The 27,053-nt window shown below is 37.2% G+C and overlaps 1 protein-coding gene across 1 annotated transcript in view; it reads left to right on the top strand.

Annotated features, from left to right (window-relative positions):
* The first annotated feature begins 1,686 nt into the window (after positions 1–1,686).
* LOC139711494 (uncharacterized) overlaps positions 1,687–27,053 on the top strand; it is a 71,436-nt gene continuing 46,069 nt past the window's right edge. The window contains exons 1-3 of the mRNA XM_071623375.1: positions 1,687–1,765; positions 12,625–12,815; positions 22,488–22,565. Of these exons, the coding sequence (XP_071479476.1) occupies positions 12,678–12,815; positions 22,488–22,565 (216 nt within the window). The 5' untranslated portion in view covers positions 1,687–1,765; positions 12,625–12,677. The remainder of the gene's footprint in view (positions 1,766–12,624; positions 12,816–22,487; positions 22,566–27,053) is intronic.

Raw genomic sequence — 27,053 nt, 5'->3', positions numbered from 1 at the left:
GTTGTCAGATTTTTAGTAGAAATGGGGAATTTGTTGTGGAGAAGAAATCAAGTGTATCCTAGTTTTATCAGCACACAAGTATTTCTCAATCTTTTTTATGAACAAAATATTTGAAGGAGTTGTGAGAATCTGACGATTACTCAATTTCCTGTAACACACTTTCCTGAAACGTATAGTGATGTTTCGCGAAAATACGTCATAATTTGAAATTTCGTATTCAATTTATTCTACACCTAAAAACTTTGCTTTCATTCTTTGCTTGTTTTGCTTACCTCGGGATTCTTTCAGGTTAAAGTAGAAAAAAAAGGGGGGGGGGGGAGTAGAGTACGGAGTGGAATTTGCCTGCTAATAATTTGCCACTTATAGCAATGAATTTGCATACGTTTGCTTGAAACTGAACATCAGGATTTTAACCCATCAGTAATGACCGCACCCAATTTCCGTCACTTCTTGCAGAGGGCTGTAAAGAAACTATTTATTCCTTTTGCACCAAAAGGCTACACACTACTCTGACTTGTGCAGATCAATATACTTTAGCACAATCAAATGGACGACTCCATGGAAAGAATTTTCATAATTATTGGACAACCGATTTGAACTCGTAGCAGATTCAAGTGTCACAATAATGTTCTTATCCATGCGCTGATAACATCGGTCACAACTATTTACATGACACAGCAATCATGTTATTTCTTCAAAATGCCCTCATTATTTTGATAAAGTATTATCATAAAAAAAAGCATTCGGAATAAACCATTTATCTTTTCAAATCTTATCAGAGAAGAAATAAATGAGGACGAGAGACATTAAAGTTGAAGATATTGTTTCCTCTGTGTAATATTACTTGTATAGTATTCTAAATTAGCCAACAATAAATTCTAAAGGGATGGACCTACAGTATTGGTGGAGATGAGAATTGGGCTTTTAACTTTTTGCGAGATACCGTACCAAGAAAACACTTATGAAAATAGTACAGAGCATACGATTTTAAGAGGAATTCAAGGTTTATTTGATGAAAATTGGGTTTGGAATGACTGAGACATCCAAAAACAAAGCAAAACAAAGCGACCGTAATAAAAGGTGGGTCCCACACTTTATTAGAATCGCTCTGTTTTGGATATCTCAGCCATTTCAAAACCAATTTTCAGAAGTTTCTCATTGTGTCACCAAAAAATGTTAGAAACCTAAAATTAGATCTCAACCAAACTATACGATCTCTTTAAACAGACAAAAAACAAACAAACAAACAAACAAATAAAAGAAAACATTTCACATAAACTTGTACTCATGTTTCCCCGTATGCATCAACATACAATTCATGGAAGAATGCGGAGAGAGTGGTAAAAGCAAATTATAGGTTTAATTTTAATGTAGGCCAGGTACAGGTAGTTGTAACATGAACCGAGTTTCGAGACATCGATGGCTAGATCGCAACCTTTACGGACGCCAATTACGCTCGGACATGTCGGTACGAAAAAACCACCTGTTCGACCAACCATTTAGTGGTATGCTGCCATCTGTTGCCGAGAGTATTTATTAACGTCCACCAAAACATTGTCAAGGTTTCAGCCACGAAGCCAGCGAGAACCCAGCACAGCAGCAATCCTACGACAATTTCTGTACGAGTACCACTTGGGTTGTACTGTACGTTGCGTTTATGGGGTGTGATATCTGTCAGGTGAATATCACCGTCACACGGCGCGGACTGCTTATCCTTGGGAAATCGTGAGGTGGTTGGTAGAGATTTGAGAATCGGTGACAATTGGTGAGTATTTACTCTTTGATAAGACAGTCAGGGGCTTTATGGGGAAATGTGAATCAATACTGTGTAGGTAAATAATGTAGCTACCATTGTTACCAAGTCACTGATCTAGTTTTCTATTCTGTAATTTAACGTTACTGTCGTTAGTCGTAGCTGGATCCTGGACAGACTGTCGGGTAACCGGGGTTGACGTTGGGTTGTGTGGTGTGGTGGGTTAGTTAAATCATGGTTATGATGTTCGGTTCGTAGCTTTCGCTGCACCCTCTGTCCAGCTTTGCCAAACAACCTCCAGTATAACTATTAAGGGCCCTAGTGGAAATTGTAGAGTCCAGAGCATAAATACTACTACTAGAAACTAGAACACATTGCTTGTTTTGTGGCTGGGAATTTTAATATACTGAAAACTTAGTGGACCCTACCATCATGTCTATTGTGATTTAGCTGAGTGGACAGTGATCAGGTGATCATGTTCATGTTCGGTAGTATATGGAACATATCCCCAACAAGATACAGACCAATTTTTCGATCAAGGTATGGGGCCTACCACCACTACCAGCAGTTGACTACCAGCTAATGTGCAAGTAGGCCATCCCTGATGCGATCCTATGATGCCTTCCATTCCACACTGACTTATCATGCTGTTTGTGGAATGACAGAATTTGTTAGTTTTCATTTGATAGTGATGGGTAAATGATACTTTCATTCATTTCAATCAAGAATATGTCATATATCACAATTACCTGGTTGATACCGCTTGCTGACTATATTGCTTATCACCTGTGGGGCGAACCACAAGGGGTCGGCATCATTCGACCATTTACTTGTGTGGATAGGTAGTGGGACCACTTCACTGGGTTAACACCTGGCCCTGCTCTTTGCAATGAATGAATCAAGTGGAATCTTTATGCGAGTTGCAGTGGCGAACTCACCCACAATATATTGGCCCACATATGGCTGAGAAACTGTGTTGGCTCTTTTTACACTGGCTTGTGATTGTAAAGGAAGCTTGAGTGGAAGAAAGTGTTGTTGAGATGTTGCAAGGCACTACTTCTTCAAAACAGTTTCCCACCAAGGCCAGAATTATGTCGTTTCCCCAGAGAAGATTTTGGTAGCTTGGTGGTACACTTGGCTATATACAATGTAGATCTAACCGCTTTTCAGTGTTCCATACTTAATAATTTTACAGTGCTGCATACACTGTACAAGCTTTCACAAGACAATGCCTATTGATATGAATTGAGAGCTAGACATCAATCAATGTGAACTAATGGTTCCGTGGATTAGTCTAGTTTCCATGGGTTTTTGTGGCCAATAAAAGACCACCATGTTCTGCCGTGATTCTGCTTTTCTGGACTGGATGAGTTTAAAGGACAAGTTCACCTTCATAAACATAAGGATTGAGAGAATGTAGCAATATTAGTAGAACACATCAGTGAAAGTTTGAGGAAAATCAGACAATCCGTTCAAAAGTTATGAATTTTTGAAGTTTTTGTGCAGTAACCGCTGGATGAGAAGACTACTGCAGTGTATGTATAACTTAGATGTCACATGCGTATAACAATATAAGGAAAATATAAAGAGAATTTCACTAAATTCCATCTTTTGACAAAAGTACACATTCCCCTGACTAGTTACCGACAAATGTTATGGGTAATATTATTCCTCCCGCCTTTTGAAAGAGGCAAGTCAAGTGCTCTTTTATTATGCGAAAAAAGTGAAAATATGTTGAATTTTCTCTTACATTTTCTTTATACTGTTGTACGCATATGACTCACAAGCTGTAGTAGTCTCCTCATCCAGCGGTTCCAACACAAAAATTCTAAAAATTCATAACTTTTGCATCGATTGTCCAATTTTCCTCAAACTTTCACTGATGTGTTCTACTATTATTGTTGCATTCTCTCAATCCTTATGTTTATGAAGGTGAACTTGTCCTTTCAAGTCTCTACACTCCACCAATCTACTGTATACGCTGTTATTTTTGCGTAAAGATATTTTCGCAATTGATGAAGTCGCAGACATTTTTGCGAGATGTTGTTTTCGCAAATCGACACCGATGCTTACACTTGTACGTTAATGCTCTATTAACAAAGCGCATGGAGACAATTCGCGATCCAACTGTGATTCGCTAAATTCACGAAAAAATTAAGCCCTCGCGAAAATAACAGCTTATACAGTATTGTCTAGCCAGGGTTGGAATTTTATGCATTTACAGCCAGGAGTCTCTAGACAAGAAAGATATTGAGGCATTAGAAAAAGTGCAGTCAAGATGCTCACATAGAACAATGTATGCGACAGTAGAATCCAAATTGAATCCCTACAGGAGAGAAGTATGAGCTTGTGGATACATACAACGTAGCTATTACAAGTTTCTGATACATGGTCATCATACCACACCAGGTACCTTTTTCTTAACCCATTCAAAAGATCCAAAGAGGGTAATCACATCAATAAGCTGTTTCATAGAGTTATTAGATGTTAGAAGTATGTAGTTTAATAGAGCCTCTGGTAATTTCTACTCGAATAGGGTAATAAAATCGGAGCTAAGTAGAACTCACTTCCTGAATATGCATGGTGTCTTCACCAACTGTGGCTTCTTTCAAGAATAGATAGAGAGCCCTTACCTTTATATGAGAAAAGAGGGCTACTTTACTAAGTATCAAATATCATTCAAGTAGACATGTGTTTATTTGTTTAAATTATAAATTCTACACAGATAGAGCTATAGCAAAGTCAGTAATCAAGCCCAAATATTACAGTAAATATAAACATAGTGATAGGGTATTGCATGTATTTCTACTGTATGAAATCTATTGAAAGACAGAATTTGGGAACAGATTTTATTATTCAGCTCTTTGTCTTAAATTCTAATACAGAAGTACAGTGTAGTATGTTTATGCATGGTTTGTGTGTGTGTGTGTGGGTGTGTGTTTTCCTTTTTCCTGTGAAGTCATACATAACATTTTATGATATCTATGAATGTAAATTAGTCTTCTGGTTAAATATATGCTTTGAGAGTTTTGCGTTAAAACCATGGGCAGAGGTGACTCCAAATAGTACTTTTTGAGACATTGATGTCACAATTGCTTTGTGACATCATTTCACAAACTGTGCACTATTTAGAAAATGTCATAAGCGCAGTGACATCATTCAAGTAATCACTAGAACATTAATTTTTGATCCAAAATATAATACCCGCTATTAATGCTGTAATTTAACAGTCCCAAATATATGTACTGTGTATAATCATGAAATTGCAAAAGAGAGTTATTACATTGTACATTCTGAACACTTTTTACATGGTGAAGATGAGGAAAGTTGGACCAAGGCAGGGGAAATAAAGAACAAACGTATTGAAATTAAGATTCTATAGAATACTCTTCAACGAAGCAGTAGCCTTCAAGTTGAATTTCTTAAACTTTAGCGTTGCAAAGGACTACGGTATAGTGTCCACAGCTTTATACAGAGCTGTTGACTTAAATATCTCAACTGGTATTGCCATACTTAGTCATTGTCCATGTATGCACTGTATTTAAATCTCACCAATCAGATTGCACATACTATATACAGTTGTACTGTATACCATACAAGGGATGATGCAGTTATCAGAGGAAGTAATCACGATCTTATCAGATCAATCTCGAGAAAGACAAATTTTTTCAGCATGACTGTAATTGTAGGACTGGGGAAAAGGGCAGATGAAATACTGTACGTCATCAATTAGTCATTGTTTACTAGTTGTATATTGCTCAACAAGAACAACAAGTATGAAGCGTGACAAAACAGACAATACTTTGCAACATCGACCGTGACAAAACAGACAATACTTTGCAACATCGACCACGATGTGCTTCAATGGTTGCGTTACTTTTGCACGCTTATACCCGGCAAACACTATTAACCCGTTGAGGATGTACAGATTTGCTACAGCATGCATTTCCAGTAGACACCTGCCTGAGTATACTCGGGTCTCGTCCTCAATGGGTTAAAGAAAGAAAGAAAGAAAGAATACGTGTATAAAGTTCTATTCTCTCTCTCTCTCTCTCTCTCTCTCTCTCTCTCTCTCTCTCTTTTTAATAGTTCCTTTGGCTTCAGATGGTTATGAATCATCATATTGATGTGTTTGTGTTAAAATCAGTCCTTTCATTTTCATCTCCACTTGTGAAGCTTCCGATTAACTTCAGCAAGACAACAGACAAAGTCATTGACTCTGCAAAGGCAGGGAGCATTTCACGCAGAGTAAACACATTTACATTTTAATAGGAGAGTAGTGAACATGAATAACGTGTACATTAAGCAGTGAACAGCAGGCCATCTATAGTCCCTGCAGGAAGTGAAAAGCTCATTACAAGCTTCACGTTACGTGTAATTATCCAGCCTGCAGTGACATGTTTTGATCTTTAATATTCAAGTGTTTTGCAAACACTTGTGGTAGATGCCCTGTATTCCACTGCACTCTCATTGTTTTGTGACCTATTGCATAGTGTACTTCTTAGATTATCAGCACATCTATTACAGCCACTGGAAGTGAGGATCCATGTAAGAAATTGGACCCCCCCCCCCCCCCCCCCCCATATGGATTGGATTGAGATATTGGGCAAGGGGCTCACTGCAGCTGAAAATAGCTCATAACTCATCTTCATTGGCCTCACTGGGCAGACAGTAAATTTATTCATACTGAAATACATCAAACCCTCTGAGTCTGGGTGCCAGTACAACATGTCAGTGAAGAGGTGATTTGGAGTTGCTGAAAGATTTTACATTTAGGTTGTAAAAGAGCGAAATGCCAAACACTTTTACAAGTAAATAAAAGAGAATACTTTTTTTTTTTTTTGAGGGGGTGGGGGGGTAATTTTAAGCTGTCTAATGAATTCAACCTGTAGACATGAAGAATATCTTTTTACTTGAGGAACAATTCATTGATTTTTCTCAACTGAGTGTGTTGTTTAGCAAGTTTGAAAACATAAAATTTTAGTCTTGAAATCATCCAGATTTGAATTTAAATATCTTGCTCAGAAATTGGGGATTACAAGTTAGGGAGCCAACTAAGGTACTTAAATATGTGTATAAATCCAGAAGGAAGCTGTAAACATTCTACGACAGTGTTTAGTGGAAATAATAGTGAAAATAAATAGTATGAAAAAGAGAGGAATAGATGTCATCCCAGCCATCCATGATCCATGGTGCATTCAGTTCATGCTCAAACCAAGATAACACACACTACAAAGTTTATTGCATGCTGTTCATGAAACCTTGAATTGAAAGTGATTTTCATTTCTTTCTTCCTTTTTTCCCCCCATATTTTCCAGGCTCACTGTTTCGTACCCTGTAGTCCTTCATCTATGATGTGTGCGCGTGCATGAAAACAATACGACATACTCATCATCAGCATGCATGCTTTTTTGTTTCAGTGATTGGTCCATATTCATACTCTGTCCCATTTTCGTTTTCTTTTAAGAGGAAAAAAAAACACACAAAAGAAATACCTTGATGAATTCAAGAACAATGAAACAATTATACGCTGGATATTACACATTGTACCTGCTTATTTTGGTACCGTATCTATAGTGCTTTAATTTTTTAATTTAATTCTCACCAATGTAAAACAGAAATATTGGTTGCAAGTTCATACCACTATGCATTAGCATACTATGATGAGCATTGTTAGTACCGTACAATGTACAATGTGCAATGTATGAACTGTTAAAGGACCCGATAGTGTGGGTATGCATGAGGCCTGATTCATTTTCAACCCACAGGGGTATATTATTAAAAAATTATGAATAGCAATGGTCATCGAAGCATTATACATGTATATGCTCATCAGTAGTGGTCAATTTCAGTCAGGATTCTTCGGCTGTGTGTGCACTTGCACGGAGATCAGTGAAAAAGCTTTATACAGTGTACAATTTGTTACAGGGATTATATTGAATATCTCCATGTCTGAACTGGGCCCACCTTCCCACTCTACAAATCTCCATGCTATGGGGTCTTTAAATGATGCGTTAGTCTCTCTTCTCTATCTATTATTCGTTATGAGGGTCCTCGATTATCCATTTCGGGCCAGCCTTCCCACTCAATGGTGTACCTGTGTTCCTGGGTCTTTAACGCCTGTAAGCCCACAAAAAGCCTCAACAACAACAAAAAATATCCGGTACAATCTGCAGAGGATGTGATCGTCAAATGAGAGCAGCGTATTGATCCATTGTTGTTTTTTTGACACCATGCTCTCTGTCCACGTTTGGCACGAGGGGCGTCGTGTGCTATAAAAAGATCAGCCACAGTTGCTGCGGTGGTACATTACATACAATGTTATATGGTATACAGTGCATGCAGACTGCACATCCTACACCCCTGTTGTGGTGGATCTAACATTGGAATTATTCCAATAAGTTGAAAGTTGAGCTTGGCTCCAGCTTTGGTTCTTGGTCATCCCACAACTGTGAGTTCAGTTCTTTTTTTCGGCTTTCTTTTTCAAATCGATTCTGACTATTAAAGGGTATGTACAGTTCTGGTTGAGCTGAGGATTTAGCTTTTAACGTTATGAGAGATATTCAGAAACCACTCTATGAGATGTCAAAGAGCATGCAATTCTAAGGGGTATCAAAAGTTTGTTTGATGAAAATCAGTTTTGAAATGGCTGAGATATCCAAAAACAAGGTGAAACAAAAAGATCCTAATAAAAGGCGTGGCCTGTTGCCTTTTATTATTGTCACTTTTTGAGATACATATCTCAGCCATTTGAAAACCAATTTTCATCAAATAAACATTGAATCCTTCTTAAAATTACATGCTCTTTCATATTTCATAAGAGGTTTCTCCTTATCTCACTTACAGTTTGTATTAATGTTATAAACCTGAATCCCCACCTCAACCAGTACTGGTACTGTACAGTCCCTTTCTTAACCGGTTGAGGACGAGTCCCGAGTATACTCGGGCAAGCGTCTATGGGAAATGCCTGTTATAGCAAAATCAAACCGTCCTCAACGGGTTAAAGCTTGTGATGCTTTCTTGAAATTACTCAAATGTGGTACATGTATCAAAATATATACGGTAGTTTTGTATTTGAAGGTGTACCACATAGGCCCTACGTGTATTACAACTTTGAGTTCATTGTTTGGCTTGATTATAGTTCCCATGTTTAGTGAAACCCAGCCCAGATGTGTACAGTAATCTGTCTACTGCATTTGAGTTCTGCAGGATTGTACAATTATTTCATGATTTGATATGAATTAATCCATGATGCAGACTTGATTCAGTTCCTGTCTTGTTTTCTTTCTTTTTTGAGGTAGGAATATCCCCTCCAAATTGATGTTGATGTTTTCAGCCCTCAACCAAATTACAGCCTGTACTATGATTTCTAGTATGAGCTACACGTTCATTCATATAGAGAACATCTGAAAAGTATTTTGGGAATGCAAGTCACAGTGAACCTATTTTCTGTCGGGATTGGGTCCTTGATGCTATATTTGTGAGGGGCTCCTGGCTTCTAGGGAATATTATGGAACTTCATGTTGTTGATGTGCATTCTATCTTAACCCTCAGTTGTTTAGCCAAGGAATAAAAATATCCTAGTTAAAGTGGAGATGGAGAGCTTGTACACAGTTCATTATGTATGTCTTCCTCTGTTTGTTTAAACTACACTTATGCACTTTGTAACAACAGAGTTGATAAAGTTAAACTAACAATTTGTGAGCAAGGTGATATGTACACCTGTACAATGTATGTTCATGGTAAAGGTCCTAAATTGTACATCTGCTAAAACAAAGGACTATGGATATTTGTCACCTACCCATTGTAAATCAGTAACAGTATCTCCACAGCTTGTTATGGGAAATGTATTTACCCTCTGTAGTAATGATCGAGCTTCATTATAAATCTGTTCATGTGCAGTGTGGATTTTAGTTAAATTCACATGATTTAATTGTGTTTATGCATGATTGTAAATAGCTTTTACAAGTATAGACTTTAAATGATTAGAATTCGAAGATAAAAGTCCCTACAGATGGTGTATTTGTATAACAATACAAATTGTAGATTAGATTTTGCAAAGGGAATAGATTTTTACCTGCATTGTTTGGAATGCTTAATTTGTAACATACAGGTAACTGGTAATGTGACTATTCCAGGTCCTGTGAACAAGATAACAACAAAAAACTTGCACAGGAACAATCTTGTTCTGGAGCATGAGCTCAGGTATTATGATGTACATAGCCTGGGTCTCACTGAATGATGATGATCTTGAAAGATATACATCCGTACATAAATGAGAGAATGTATGTGATACAGTGTATGTCAGTAATTTTGACATAAAGTTTTGTAAAGATACCTTTTTTTGTTCTTTATATCTTGGGACTTACATGTGGATGTACAAATGCGGCGATGTACATGTACAATGTATCCTGTTCTAGTGGTGTTTATGAGAGTACAAATGTCTTGTGAGATTTTTTTTTTTCCAAACCACATTTTTTGCATTTATCTATTTTGCATAGAATGCCTTCTGCTGATTTACTTTTGATTATGAAACCCTCACCAAATTTTTGTCATCTATGTATGGACCTTGAAACACCCAGGATATGAAAGCAAATCAAACAGTGTTGATGTACAATCGCATTAATTTCATTGTTTGCGTGAGATATTTTTCAAACTAAACTGTTGTTTTTTCTGAAGGGCAGTGGTTTTTGCGAATATAGGGAAGTTGGAAAGAATATGATTTGTTATTGCAGTTTATTATACTGTAGCTCTTGGAATGAATTCAGTTTCAGTGCATTGCAGATTTGTACATGTAGTTTACGAGGTGTCCTTCTCTTTTTTTCCTGCATTCATGAATGATTAATGCATTTGAAAAGCTATGGTAGTCTTGATTATGATTATTCTTTCATAAGATGGCAATGTTTGAGGCCAGGCTGTTGAAAAGTTTCCATAAGTGCACTGCTGGTTTCGATACGTGTAATTCAAAAGATGCGATTGAGAGACCCACTTTATGGTTTTATTTTACTTTTTTTTTTTGAGAGGGAGAAAGTGAACAGCAGTAGTAGCTTAGTTTCTGTGAAATTAGCTATAGTTCAAAGGGTGGTTGCATTTTGATGTTGGAAAAATTAGTTTTCCTGTGACAATGCCAGCTTTACAAACTAGGCTTCCTTTCTTCCCCACCCCTCCCCCTCTCTGTGAATAAAGAGTGCGGGTTTGAATTATGATTCAAATGACTCATCTCTAGAATCATTCAAATGACATGTTTTGGCCAAGTGTATGCAAACATGTAGCGCGGCGGGTGATTTTAATAATTCCGATCGATATTCGAGTGATAGTTCTGGGTCGTTTTCTTATCACAATTCTCCAAAATTACAGAATAAAACATTTGTATGTACGGATTGACCTCCATGTTTGGGAGGAGGGGTGGAGCTTATAATGTCCTTTCAACCACTTTCGCAAAAAAAAGAAAAAAAGAAGGGCTCCTCAAATGCTTGCACTGCAGTCAAAGCACGCTAGTTACTGCTTGAGAGTGATTGATGTGAAGTCAAAAAGAAGCCACGCCTCCTCTTCTCACTCTGAAATAAAAAAAAAAGGCAGAATCCATGAAGCCTTCCTTAGTCGTGTACGGGCGATAATTCTAATTGTAATTCAGCATTGCAGACATTTCTTGACCTGTGTGAAAATGGCCTGAGACTCAAGCTGTGATAACTTGCTGTTTCCTACATGTACATGTATCACATGAGCAGCCAGGGTCAATAAAACAGATATTTTGGCAAACGGGAAAATAATACAAATATTACCAGTCTTCACATTATGCATCCTGGGAAAACTATGGTAGGCATGAGTAGGTTCCTGCAGTATATGAGGATTTCTTTGGGTGTGTATAAACCAGATCCTTGTTGTGTAAAATATCAAGAGCAGTCAACTTTTTGATGGATTGATAATCTATGGTGTACATTGAGACTATCAAGAGAAACTTCTTTATTTGCATGTTTGCTGTATCAAGCAGTGTCGAAGTCCAAAGAAGAGCGTTTCTGTGAAAAATGTATTTAGTGTTTGAGTTTCCATCTTACTGTAAGTCCAAAATCAGCCAAATGAAATCCCCTTACCAAATTCTGTGATAAGTACAGGATGTAACTTCCACTTTAATTCCAAAGGCATCACTTACAGTAGCATAAAGAGTCTGATTTTAGTTGGGACTTTACTGATTTCATTCTGATAGTAGACTGTGTTGTTTCAAAAGTACATTCAGATTTTGCATGAATGATATTGCAGACCATTTGTTATCCAGAACCACAGGAACAGAATGAAAAGTACGGTAAGCACCTTATCTTTTGTATGCAACTTGAGTAATCGTCTATGTGTACATTGTACCTCTGGCAATATACAGTGTACTTTATTTGTATGTTGCACTGGAGGTAAGGTAAGTAATTGTCTTTTGCATTCTCATAGTGTGTTGTATTAGTTGACAGGCCAAATAAATGAAAAAAAAAAATCATCTGCCAAAATAAATGATGCACACAGTATTTGCTTTCATTTATTCCTTCTAATCATATCTAGATGCTCCTGTCCCTTAAAGATCGGGTAGCGTGGAGAAACAAGGGTGGCCTGAATTTTTCGCTGCCCACTGCGGTACATGAGAAAACGACAAACGAATAGCACCGGTCAGCGAATATGTAAATTGAAGTGTAGACTCATTGGTAACGGTCAACCCCTGTTAAGATTTCTTTGGCTGTGTGTGCATTTACACAGAGATCAGTGGTGTATTAGCTGTACACAATTCGTTATGGGAATTTGCGAGTATAACATGTCTTCCCACTACATGAATCCCTGCATTACGGGTTCTTTAAATGATGCGTTGGTCTCTCTCTACTCTGTATCTCTTATAGGGGATGGTCCTTAGTTTGCCCCGCCAGCACGCCGAGAGCCAAGGATCGTAGTGATGTCCCAGGACGCGCCGAGGGACCTGGAAGCCCTAGACTCTTTGTTCAGCAAGTACGGACAGGGGGCCAGCAGCAGCAGCAGCCTCTCCGAGTCTCGCAAGAAGGAGATCATATCGGGCGCCGGGTACCACGAAGAGGTACGGGCGGGAAGTCCAACCCTTCATAATGGGATGGACCATGTGATTTTTTAGCTCCATGAAGAGTATTAAAGGGATGGTGCAGTATTGACAATTGGTGGAGATGAGAATTGGGCTTTTAAAGGGACGCAGTCCTCACAAAATTAAAAAAAATATATTGTTGGTACCTCCAATGAACTACTTTCATCAAAAACAAACTTTCAAATCACCAAATAAGCTCGTACATTTCGGTTAAAAAAGTGTGACTCTGCAAATGAGCAAGTCTTGGCGGAGAGTCATACGTCATTGATGCACAACTCTTTCCAGCGGTGTTCTGCTCGTCATCCCTAGTTATTTATAAATACATGTTAACTATTTATTTTTATATTAATTGTATATATAAATAAGCTTGAAATATTTTGTTTGAAATAATAAAACCACATATTGTCACATTTTATGAAAAAATCAGATATGATCATTTTGAACACTTAAATTGGTTTTCTGAGGCACGGCTGTCAACTTGAGAGTAGGGCATCAATGACGTTGCACCTTTTGGCAGGCTCTTACACGATCACTTGCAGGAATTATTTTTTTAAATCGCGTACGGAGACAATTTTTGATGTCCACGCATATAAATTGGTGAAAGGTTATATTTTTTACTCTTCTTAATTATCAGTACAGTGAAAATCTCAGGACTGCTTCCCTTTAACTTTTTGTGAGATACCAAGAAAACACTTATGAAATAGTACAGAGCATACCATTTTAAGGAATTCAAAAATTATTTTGATGAAAATCGGGTTTTGAATGACTGAAACATTCAAAAACAAAGTAAAACAGAGCGATCATAATAAAAGGTGGGTCCCAGAATTTATTAGAATTGCTCTGTTTTGGATATCTCAGCCATTTCAAAACCAATTTTCTTCAAATGTTGAATTCCTCATGGAATTACATGCTCTTTCATTTTTCATAAGAGGTTTCTCATTATCTCACCAAAAAATGTAAAAATGTAATCAGAACTATATGATTCCTTTAAGTCAGGTCATTGAACACAAAATTGCATGGAATAGATAAAGGGAAATTATGCTACTCACATTTTTCCATCAGTAATCTATCTCAGTGGGATGCTCGAATGGATTATGTCAAAGTATCTCACATTGAAAACTTATAAATCATTATAACTTCAATGGTTGCATGTGATTATCACCTTTAAGAACTTCTCTGCAGATACATTGTAGAATGCACTCTACTGCACACCTCTTAAAATAGTAAATAATTAGTTAACAATTTTTTCTGTCTTTGTGTGTGTGTGTGTGTGTGTGTGTGTGTGTGTGTGTAGATAGATGCAAACATTGCCACATTTGAAATGTGTTTTTATTATTATTTTTTTTAAATACTTGTTGAGATATCCAAGATTGACAGATCTAGCGTTAGCTGGGGCCAATTGTATTTTTTTTTTTTAAGTAGTATTTGTTCTCCCCTTGCTGACCATGACTCACTTATTGGTATTGCTTAGCCAGCAAATGTGGATCTGGATCAGGGCCCTCTTTTACAGAGATATCATTACCAAAAACTACAAAGAAGAAAGAGAGAAAACAGTTACCATGGTAACAGTTGCAGTGCTCTCGGCTGCATGGCTGCTCTACTTGTTACCTCGAGTTGAGGATGATGTGCAGAGCATGGCTGTGCTGTACTTGTTTGATATGATGGTGCTTGATATTGATATTAATATGTAGAAGTCAGTCTGCTGATACAAATATATCCACACACCTGCCAAATGAACTAGGATGAACCTGGATAAACTGAACACCAAGCTGAAAAACAAAAAAACAAAAAAAAACCAACTCTTTCTGTCCATTGCCGGTCTTAAAATTGATGTGTAAGAATCTTTCAGTCGAAAATGCAAAAAGGATGACACGTGGTTATTGTATTTTAACCCGTTGAGGACAAGTCCCGAGTATACTCGGGCAGGTGTCTATGGGAAATGTGTGTTGTAGCAAAATCAGTCTGTCCTCATTGGGTTAAACAGAAATTATTGTCAAACAATCTCACAGCTTGCGTAAATTGAGATACATACAGTGTGCCAAAACATGAGGAAGGAAACGATGAAAAAGTGTGATACAGAGACAGAGAGAGAGAGGGAAAAAAATAAACCTGACAACATGATGAATTCAATTCAAATTGGCTAAAAAAATGTGACATACCATAGGAGCTGTCAGGAGCCTGCATGATGTGTATAGAGTTGTGTGATTCAAATTTTGTATCATCATATTCATAAGACTTCCAGCACTTTATTCATTGTGACAGAAACTGAGAGTACAAAGATGAGCACATTGATATGACAGCAAATCAACTGAATCTCCCTGCAGAAGCCCCATCTAAAAAAAACCCACAAAAAACAACCAAACAAACAAATAAATGAAAAAAAAACAAAAAAACCCACACCAACACATACACATACCAGAAACAGAAACAGTTACTGTACATGTGCCAAATATTTCGCAAGGTTTTTATTTTCTCGAATTTTCACAAGTCTGGTGCTATTTGCGAATTTAAAAGCATGCGGAAATAATAACTGTAATCCTGACATGAATGTGACGTGCGCACCTACATGTATACATTTCCGTGATCAGTGTGGTACTCCACAATCGCGAATTTTTTAAACACTCATGAAATTGTCGAGAAGTCATGATTCACAGACACACACAAAATAGACTTGCTAAATACATGGCATATATACAAGCATTTCTATGTGTTCTGACAAACAAGTAGAAAGCTTCCCTGATTTGTGATTGAATAATCATATACTTATTGAGATGCATTATGAACATATCCCACACAAGTATCTCCCAGATTACTTATTAGAAACTTCCTTTAATATTTCAATGCTTCTGAATGTTGGCAACCTTGCGATGGACATGAAACCACTTGTTTAAAGACTTAAACCCCCAGAGTGTGCTGTGTGGAAAGGTAACCTCCTAATATCGGTTTCTATTTCGCACGACAACATGATTAAACTACAGCCTACTGTACTACCAACACCCTACTGGGAGTGAGAACAAAAAACAGTAGGAGGTCATTTACCACAGGAAGGAAAGTGGATTTGGTTCAATTCAAGCAAGTCAACTCACAGCTGATAGCAGTAGGTGCCTGTATACTAGGGCAGTATGTAGTTATACAATGTATGCCTGGATGACAGCTGTAGCTTCACTTTAAAATGAATTGTTCAGCATTTCCATGTAAAGGTGAAAACCTGACATTTCCCTGAAGGCAGTATAATTGTGGAGATATGTATTTTTAAAACTTAAAATTTCTGTTGTTTTGTTTTGGAACCAGTCAATTGCTCATTTTTTAAAAATTATTATTATTATTATCATACCCCCGCCAAACGAAGTTTGAAGGGGGTATATAGGAATCAGCGGACGGTCGGTCGGGCGGTCGGTCCGTTGCAAATCTTGCGTCGCGAACTACTTCCTCTGTTTTCAACCGATTCCCATAAAACTTGGCACAGATGTGTGCCTTGGGTTGTAGATGTGCAAGACGTATTTTTTGACAGTACCCAAAAGTACGTTGCCATGGTAACGGCATATTATGGGCAAAAATGGGTACAAATCTTGCGTCGCGAACTCCTCCCACAGTTTTTGATTAATTTTTATGAAATTAGGTACAGATGTTCATCTGAATATGTTAATGTGCAAGACACATATTTCCGCAGTGGCAAAAAGTGCGTTGCCATGGTAACGGCATGTTATTGGTAAAATATATTGCAAAATGCTTCATGGCAAAACTGCTTCATCAGTGTTCTTCCAATTCTCATGGAATTCATATTGAATGTTTGTCTTAGGATATAGGTCAGCATGACACATTTCTTGACAGTGACAAAAAGTATGTTGCCATGGTAACAGCTCACATATAATGAGCCAAAATGATGGAAAATTTTGTGTTGCAAACTACTTCCTCAGTTTTTGCCCAATTTCCATGAAACTTGGTACAGATGTGTGCCTTTGGTTGTAGATGTGCAAGACGCATTTTTCGACAGTACCCGAAAGTACGTTGCCATGGTAACGGCATATTAATGGCAGAAGATCAAGGAAAGATCTTGCGGATTTAACTACTTCCTCAGTTTTTTGACCAAAGCTTATGAAATGTTGTTTTGACCAAAGCTTATGAAATGTTGTTTGGACCAAAGCTTATGAAATGTTGTTTGGCGGGGGTATAACTAGTCACTGTAGCGACATTTCTAGTTATTATTATCATTATTATTTTTATTCATTTTTTTTTGGGGGGGGGATGACTACAAATTGTACTTTACACACGTAGGAAATACACTGAGTGACTCATTACTACATCATCCCCCTAATAAAATCGTTATCCATTTAAAGTCAGGAAGATTGTAAATTTAGGTGATCTTTGGAAAAAGAAGGAAAACTAAAACTTGTTAAAGAATTAAAAGTTTCATGATATCTTAAATCCGCCATGTACCTTTTGTCCTATCCAGATTATGGAATGGCTGAAAGTCAGGATCGAATGTACATTGTAGAATTAAAATGTGATTTAAAACTTAAAAATAAAAATTGTTGAGAATTTCACCATGATGATCTTAATAGAAGATGCTGCACTTGCATGGACATACACATATATTTCTCACTATCAATGACCTTGCAGATTATGTAGAGAATAGTTGTATCTCTTCAGATCTCTACAAAGTAGAGTTCATTAAATCATCAGCTACAACTGATTTAAGCTTTCAGTGATGTGTGTGGACTGCCATTCTCTCAGACCACAATGCACTGAAAACAATAAAATGCAATTTGAACAGAATTTAACTAGTGCATTCTATGGCAGCTGTAAAATACTGTGTACATGTATGCTGGGCCAGTGACACACTGTCAATCAATAAAGTGCATGGCACATGTGTCAAGCTCTACGTACTCAAGGACCCAACAGCTTTAGCACAGACAAAGGGTGTGTATGATGCTGCAAAACCCAATACTGTTCTTGAAAATGACAGGAGATTTGGCATCTATATTGAGAAAGTGCATTGTACACGTATGTGAATAACCACATTGCATTATACATCTATAGGCATAGAGTCACAAGTTGATCTTTCACAAAAACACAGGGATCATTCGGGATGCATTTGCATATCATGTGGTACAGAATTGTATGCAGATTTGATCTTATTATAAAGAGATGACTATTTGTAACACAACAAACCGGCGCAACCGATTGGGTGATGACAGCTCTGAGGCAAGTTTGAAGTTTATCAGCTAATAGATAACCTACCTTTGAGTACTCTGTACATGTATCTGTCCTAGTGAGTGCCAGTTACACTGTAGTAATGTTGATTTAAAAAATCTCAATCATGAGCAATTCACTCGTAACTAAATGCATGATATAAGACTCTTTGAATGTTGTTCATTAAATACACTGTTAAGATGTTTACTAGTCATAAGTATAAGAACAAAAGTTGAGAATTGTTGTGAATTGTGCAATAATTCAAATTTGGCTATTAACCCCTCAAAAATTCAAATATAACCCCTCAAAAATTCAATTATTGCACAATGTACAATATCTAAATAACTTTGTACCAAGTGATTACATTTCCAGTTTCTTTTTACTTCAAGAAGAAATTATTGTAATATATATACACAGCTATCATAAAAGAAATAAAAGTTGTGAATAGAAAAGGGCCAAAAAAAAAAGATGTCTTGACTCAAGACTAGACTAAAGGAGTTCTTCCTTCATTGAGTTCAAAGGTGTGTGGAGATACAGGTATTTCAACCAAGACATGACCACTCTTCTGATAAGGAGGCATGTATGTGAGATAGATAGTTAATCCGCACCATGATAGTATGTATCTTTCTTCTTTCTAGTTGTAAGTTTTTCTTTTCTCCTGTCATACCATGGAACTACAATGTACATAGTCCATGGTCATAACAAGACATTAAAGGGATGGTACAGTATTGGTGGAGATGAGAATTGGGCTTTTAACTTTTTGCGAGATACCAAGAAAACACTTACGAAATAATACAGAGCATACCTTTTTTAGAGGAATTCAAAGTTTATTTGATGAAAATCGGGTTTGGAATGACTGAAACATCCAAAAACAAAGTAAAACAAAGCGATCGTAACAAAAGGTGAGTCCCACATTTTATTAGAATTGCTCTGTTTTGGATATCTCAGCCATTTCAAAACCAATTTTCGTGAAATAAACGTAAAATTCCTCATGGAATTACATGCTCTTTCATATTTCATAAGAGGTTTCTCATTGAAATCTCACCAAAAAGTGTTAGAAACCTGAAATTAGGTCTTAACCAAAACTATACGATCCCTTTAAAGTGGACCACTGAAAATATCATGCCACAAATGAAGTTTGCCAATATATTTCTGATTTTGTACAAGTACTAATGAGTCATAGTATGTGGATTTTGTGAGAATTAGGGTTTCTAGACAATTTTGATAAATCTGGTGCCAAATTGTTATCATAAGTAGACAGTATCCTTATTGAATTCAACCCTCACCAGCCGTAGAATCTCGGGTCAGTATCATAGACTACAATGTACATGTATCAATTAGTATAAATTAGGCCGTATTTAGTAATTGATTTAAGACGTGGCAGACACTATCCATGTAGTCAATTGTTTTTTAGCATGCCAGCCTCGTTGGTCTGTTCAGTAGAGCTATCATATTTGCTACAGGTGGTTGAAATGTACATTGTACAGTACTTGTAATGTTTCTTCCATGCAAGGGCATTTCCCATTAATGCACTTTTTTGTCGTTTGTTTGTATTACTGGCACTAGTCCATTAGAACCACTATCTAAAGGGTATTGTGTATTTCTAAATGAATATTCCTAGTATTCTGATTATTGCTAAATTCATTCATTATTATCATTATCATTAATTATTATAAGTAGTAGCATTCTGATTCAATTCTGTGTCATAGCACTTTTCCTTGTAAACTAAATTTCTGCAGGGTTTTTGACCATTTCATGTTAGTGCACACATGCACACTTCGAGTCCTTGTGGTTGATATCATGTTGAAGTGAGTGATTTTCACAACTTATTGCCAAGGATTAATAATATGCAGCAAAGCCTGCAAAATCAAGACAAAAAAACAATTCCTTGAAACAGCAACCTTTACACATTGCTACACTTCAGTTCTTTTTAAAAGAGTCATTTCAGCAGACAGGATTTGAAGAAAACCCACTGTTTACATATTTTTTCCTTGTATTGTTCTGTCCATTGCACCAGTTGTCCACTGATTTCAGTCCCATTTTCCTGGTCCAGAGTGTGCAATAAAGGTTGCCACTTATTTGCATAAGAAGATTAGTGAGACATAACAAATACCTGCCTACCTTTCAACCTTCCAGTGTGTAAATTTTATGGTAAAATGCAGAAAGAGGTCTGGGGGTGCATGCAATGTACATAGCTACACCAGTTGTGTTAATGTAAGGACTCCCAAGGGCATTCTATTCAATTCAGTTCCTTGTTTCAGACCTTACACGGAGGAGCACTTTTTTTCTTGTCCCTTTCCTTTCTTTGTTTTTACAGTTCACTGGTGATGCGATGAGTGATGCTATTCGTGTGTAAGTTGTAACTGTAACAGTACATTTGCCGTGGATTTGTGTAAAAATGGTCACTGTTTTTCTTTTATTGACTGGATTGTAACAGTCCTTTCGGTGTATGCCTGAATAACAGTTCCATGTATTATATTGTATGTGCGGTGTTTTAACATAATTTATTAGTGACTTTTGTGTGATTTAGGGACTAACTACTGAAGTAGACCCTGTTGCAAAACTTTTTTTTAATGGTTTTCTCTGATATTTTGCAGTGAAATGCTGTTGTGCTGGGCAACAATGATTCATTCAGTTGTCACAAATCAGCTATTTTAAATAGTGACATCATTGCGCTTTCCAGTCTGTCTATGACGGAATGTGTCTTACATGTACAGACTGTATGTCATGGACGTGTATATGTACATGTAATGTTGTCAAGGTCAAATTGTGACAGAGCTTTAATTGTTTGTTGTTGTAACGAAAGCATGGATATTGAATGCCAACAATGTAAACTTCCATTGAAATACATTTGTATTTGTTGTCATGGAGCACCAAACTATGATTTGGAATATTTTATTTATCTGTTGCCATAACTTTTAGTTGCATAGAGGATGACAGTAATTCTAAACAGTGTGTGTACATTTAATGCATGATGATCTTTACTAATATGGGTGTTTCTACATTCTGCTGGCACTCATAAACCCTAACATCATTTGATACTAAGAAACAATGGAATGATGATAAAACTTCATGAGTGTAAATAGAGGTTTGGATGGGATAGTATGGAGAATCATGGAGTCTTGACAAGGGTGCTTGCTAATCTGTCTGTGACAGTGTTTTTGTGTAGACGCTTTCTTACAGTGCCGTAGCCGAGTTGACTGGGATTATTATGTCAGCTGGTTGTAGTGCGGTGTACAATAGCAGTTTTGCATGACAGTTGGTTACAGGCTTCATCACTTTATATTTATAGTATGCTGTATCAGTGTAGCTCTAGCTGATCCCAGGAGGAAACTTGTGCAAACTGCTTTTTGTTGACTCGTGGAAATTTTGATGTTGTCCCTCAGGTGATACTTCGTTTCCTTTTCAGTTTGATTATTTTTGTTGTGTTTGATTAATAATAGTTTTGTTGTGCTGAGTGTAGCTTGTTCTTCAAGTGGTGAAAAATTTGTGACAGTAACTGTCACAAATTTGGGTCTGTATGGATTTAGACATCCCTCCCCCCACACAAAAATACCCTGGTTTGCAGTTGTGTTGGCTGCTTATCAGTCCAATTTGTAGAGATTAAGAACAGCCTTTGAAAAAGACTACTCCCCCTGCTGTTTCCTTTTTGTTTTCTTTTGTTTTCTTTAATTGCAACTGACTAAAAAAATAAAGACTGTGATGTGTGATGCACATTCTTAGTGGTGGTCTTGGAGTTGGAAAATGATGAAACATACTTCCCAGGTAATAGAACCATGTGAATGAAATCTAGAGTTCAATGAATAGATAGAGGGCATTGCTAGCCAGATTTCATGTAACACGGCAAACTCAGTGAATATTCTCATTCAGAGAAATAACTGTGATTACACATTTGTTTCTAATGGCACCACTGTGGTCAGTGATATGAAAGTTTAATGGGACCTGTTGCAGTAATTACTCGGCAAGCTATGGTAATCATCAGTGATTTATTGGCTTTCATTGGCTATGGAATACCATTAATATGGTAGTTATGTACCACTGATTACAGAGCTACCATTAAATTGTAAAGTTACTTGTACCATAATTTCATGCATTGGTGCCCTCATTTATTTTCCTTCGCATTTCATTGCATACACACGTACATACTGTAGGCCTATACATGTAGGGTCTGTGGCAGCTGCAGTACTGTAAAACGAGGAATTTTCGCGTGCATTTCAATTTCGCGAATTTCGTGAGAGCCGAAATCGCAAAATTAAAATGCACGCGAAAGTTTTTGTCTACACTACATGCATTGAATGCCAGTGGCAATTCGCGAAAATTTCATGCCACGAAAAAGGCTGTCGGCTCCAATTCGCGAAAATTTCATGCCGCGAATATATCATGTTTTACAGTATACATACAAATGTTATTTACATTATTAATGGAAGCCCACTTAATCTTCTTTTGATTCCCTTGCAGGATGCAAAGAGTAGTCATACCCAAGATACTATAAAATCCCTCTTGGACTTCCACGAGACTGTTCCTGATCGAGAAGTGGTAAGTGAGCCAGGAGCCAATCAGCTCCTTGCATTGTAGTCATGTGACTTGGCTGAGAGGCCTTTAATACTTGAACTCCACTGACTGTCCTGCTTCTTTCAAATGCACACAGCATCTACTTATTGCACTGTTTTGCAATCTCCTTTCACTCAACAGTATGATATATTATTATTAAATGATCTACATTTAGTGGTTGATGAGTAGCTATTTCTTTGCAAAAAATGTGACTATTAAATCCACCAAAGATAGAAATTGTTGTATATTGCCTGTAGTAAGAGGGTTAACAGATAAAAACAAAAAGATAAACAAGCAAAAAGCACTTAGCCTCTGTACCCCCTCCATTAATACAGAGGTGTATACACATATTTGTTTTCCTTCCACCCACAAAAACTGAGAATTTTTTTTTTTTTGTGAATATTTGTTATCAAAAAAATACATTTATTCAACTTTTAGTGCTTGATGCTGATAGCACACATCGTCAAGAGTTGGTGTGATATGCCCACTTTCACGTTTTGTAGCACACTGTTTCAATATTGTTTTTTTCTCTGCATTACACAGTGTGTAAAAAGAAAGTTTTCTCAGTGTGGTTCACATTAGTATGAATATTGTATGCATGACTGGCATTCTTAGAATTTTGGAATCCTATTTTTTTTTTTAAATAAACCCTCCTAAGATATGGTTTCAAATCCTTTACTTCAGTTCTAACTTGTGCTCTGTTTGTTTGTTTGTTTTTTTCTCAGCATAACAGTTTCAGTGGTTTGATGATATATTGTTTGCTTTTCCTTTTTTCTTTGAATAGTCTCCTTCTTGCCCCAACACACACACACCCAATGAATCTTGAATATTGCTCACATCAGCTGCTTTCTAATCATGCACTACATTTTGGTGGCAAGCATACTTATGACGAAAGAGGGTGAGAGAGAGAGAGAAAAAGGTTGCTAATTTTCCAGTATTTGTAGTTGTCAGAGTATCCTGGGAAAGATTTGTACTGTTTTTGTTTTATCTTTTTGTATGTGGCCATTGTGCTTTGATGGTGATACCCCCCCCCCCCCCCCTCAAATTTCCTGTAGTAGGAAGAGGAGGAAGTTTTTCTGGTCTGGGTCCTTTTCCTTTACACACCAGGTTTAGACCAGGTCTATTGTTGCCGTAATCCAGCACGTAGACACCGACAAGTGCGTGGTGACAGTTTTTGGAGTCGTGCATATTATTCTCTCTGCAGTCGGGAGTCAGCGAGCCAGTTGTGTGATGTAATCAACTTTTGTACTGAAGCTGATCATCGGTTAGCTCCTCTCGCAGGTATGCGTACCAAGTATAGGTATCAAATAGAGCTGTGCACGGTACCCCACAAAGGATATTTCTCCCACCTGCTTGAGTGGATATCTGGGGCAAGGCCCCATGCTTCAACCCTTTCAGATCCTCCATTGAGGTAGGCCTCTGATTTGGACATCAGTCTGTTGCCGGTGGTAATGACATTCTAGGTAAAAGAGGGCAAGTGCTCCTGCATCTCCACTACGGTAAGTCTTGGTTGCCCTGGGCGAGTGGAGAGGATAATCTGTAGCGTACCTAAATAGGCAATGTTATATACATATTTTTATGTGGGAAGGAGACCTGCGGCCCGTTGCATAAAAGTTACAATTATGGTAACTTTGCCGTCCAATGGTAACTACCATGGCAACAATACTCAACGGCCAATCAAAATCAAGAATTCCATTGAAGTTACCATTGGGTGGCAAAGTTACCTTAATTGTAACTTTCATGCAATGGGCTCCAGGAATTCAGAATCCTGTGGAAGCTTTGAACAAAATATACAAATTTTGAAAGGTATATACGGATAATAACTGTGTGTTTTGTTTTGTTTTTCACCAAAGTTGATCATACATTACAACCAAGTTCATACCAATTTTAGGAATTCAGTATGCGTATGTTGTTGCAGTGTTGATACAGTTTGTAAAGCCTTTAGCAAGTATTCTTCGTTCGGCACAGCTGATGGGAGTGCTACCAGCTAGTGGAATACTTTTTGATAAATATCGTTACTCTGAGATGTACTGTTTGAGATAAAGTGCAATTACAAGTGTACACCTCATGTTCAAATTGGCTGTAATGGACAGAGTAGAGTCAGATACTGTAAAAGTGGATAGTTTCGCGCAACTAATTTTTCGCGCTTGGCCGAGTAAAACGAGTTTCGCTTGTTTTTAATTCCGCAGAATCAAGACGTCAACTACTGAAACATATGGCACGCAAAAATATTCCTGGCTTTTATTTTCGTGCTGGCTTCTGCTTTCGCGAAATGCGTGAAAATGTCAACACCGCAAAAATTTCCACTTTTACAGTAAACAGATTAGTTGAGGTTTCATTTGAATGGGACATATAAAGATACAAAAAATTTTGAATTTCATGTATCCATTTACTCATTCATTTTATATTGGAAGATTTAGATGTTTCCACAAACATTCAGTGGCAAACACACGCACAAACTGGACAAGATGAGAATGTCCACAAGTCACATGTCTCCTCTTGACCCAAAGATAAATATTTACTAAATTTCTCTACTATGACCACAAAAAAAAGAATAAAGATGTGAGATAATGACAACATTGCTTCTCCTCATTTGTGTGGGTGGTTGTAACCAGACGAAGTTTGAAACCGTAGAATGTACAACGTGTGTAATTACCGTCTTATTCATGTGTAATTATGATAATATTTCGGCCAACCATTTTGATTTCATTCCAATTTCCATCAGATCAAGTCAAAATGAATGTGGTGTGTAATCACACTTTAAAGCAACAGTATTCTCATAACAAAACAAAAGAAAAGAAAAGAAAACAAAACAAAACAAAACAAACCCAATGCACCTGATTACCTAAGCCACCACATTTGCCACTGACCAAATTGGCAAAGTGTTGGGGTATTGCTTACAGTATACAGATAAAATTGCCAGACCCTACTAATTGCTCATACTGGCAGATGTGAAAGTAATCATTATAAATAATGCTGTATGTGTTGATGTATCCTTTTGGAAATAGGATATAAAGTTCCAAATGCCGTGAAATAATATCCTGATACAAAATTGATGTAGAAGCCATGTAAAAATCATATGTTAGTGATGTATGTATTTTTTAATACCCCCATAAAGGGATCTATGTCCCTCCTGTATGTCCCAATGATATTTGATATTCTGTCTCATTTCTGTCTCTCGATAAAGATGGTTTATGATTTGTCCCACCTTCCCAAAGTCACATATATATGTTGCTCCGACAGTGTAGTATTGTCTTCAATAACCATCCTGCTTTTATTGAATTGTCTTATTATGGCTAGCAGGCAAATACTGACTTGTGACTATTTGTTCACATAGATGACATTTGTGTTGTCTTGATGCAATTTACAATCAGTGCTAGTCAAGGTCCGTCATGTTTTAGATGGAGGGAGTTTGTTCAGCTCATATTTCAAGTCAAGTCTGAATTGCACGTGACAAATTGGAAGGTCACCGAATACTGACTCTCAGACGATGACGATCGAAATATTGCGCTGAAGGAACCATGTTTTTCTGTTATAATGTTAACAACACCCCCCCCCCCAAAAAAAAAAAAAAGAAAAGAAAGAAGAGTAGCTGACAATCTTTGATAGTGATGACATTGAGGTAAGGCTTACACAGGGAAAAATATTGTGTAGTTGATTATACGTGTATGTCTAGCTTTTTTTTTTTTTCAAACATAATACAGCTGTGGAAAAATACAGTTTGACATCTGGATGCACTTTAGGTAATGTGAACATAGTGTGCATGATTGAATACAATAAATGCTTCAACAGGTTCCTGACTAACTAGTAATGCAAAAAGATCAGAATCTAAATGACGAGCAAAAGGAAATGAATGCTTTTACTACGGTGTGAGTGTAGAAGTGGGTCTGTAGTTTGTGTTGCATGTTTACAGTGCAGAGTGCAGGGATAGGTCACTTATGGTGGGTGCGGAAACTGGAACAATCAGAGAAAAACTGACGGGAGGTCAGTAAATGTTTTCTGCTGTGACTGTATTGTGACATCAGCGTGCTGGCTCAGGAGGACTGTTTTGCATCAGGATAACAATGGACTCAGGTAGACGAGACTTTATCTCTCTGACCTTTTTGGTTTAAAAATCCTGTTGCTGTGGTGCCATACAGGTGGTACAAGGGGACTGTTTCAGCAGGCTGTACTGTAATACAAGTTTGCAAGGTCAAATCCTTGTAGGGGTCCTTACAGGATGTGGCCACATTTGGTTTTTTTAAAGCTGACGGGTGAGAAAAACTCTAATTACCGCAACATTCATATGTATTTTTAATTCTGTTTGATTTCAGTCTGTAACGGCATATAAAAAAAAAAAACAATGTCATTATGACCGGTTGAATCAGACTATTTAATGTGTTTGTATGCAAAGAGAACTAGACAGGATCCTCCCTCTCTTAAATGAAAATTAATCCAGGGGTATTCCAGAAAAGGTTTACAAGCTTGTAATGT

The sequence above is a fragment of the Diadema antillarum genome, unplaced genomic scaffold, assembly GCF_040938485.1.
Source record: "Diadema antillarum isolate AM-2024a unplaced genomic scaffold, OU_Dant_1.0 scf00000040, whole genome shotgun sequence".
Taxonomy (NCBI): Eukaryota; Metazoa; Echinodermata; class Echinoidea; order Diadematoida; family Diadematidae; genus Diadema; species Diadema antillarum.
This window is presented reverse-complemented; position numbering and strand designations above follow the sequence as displayed.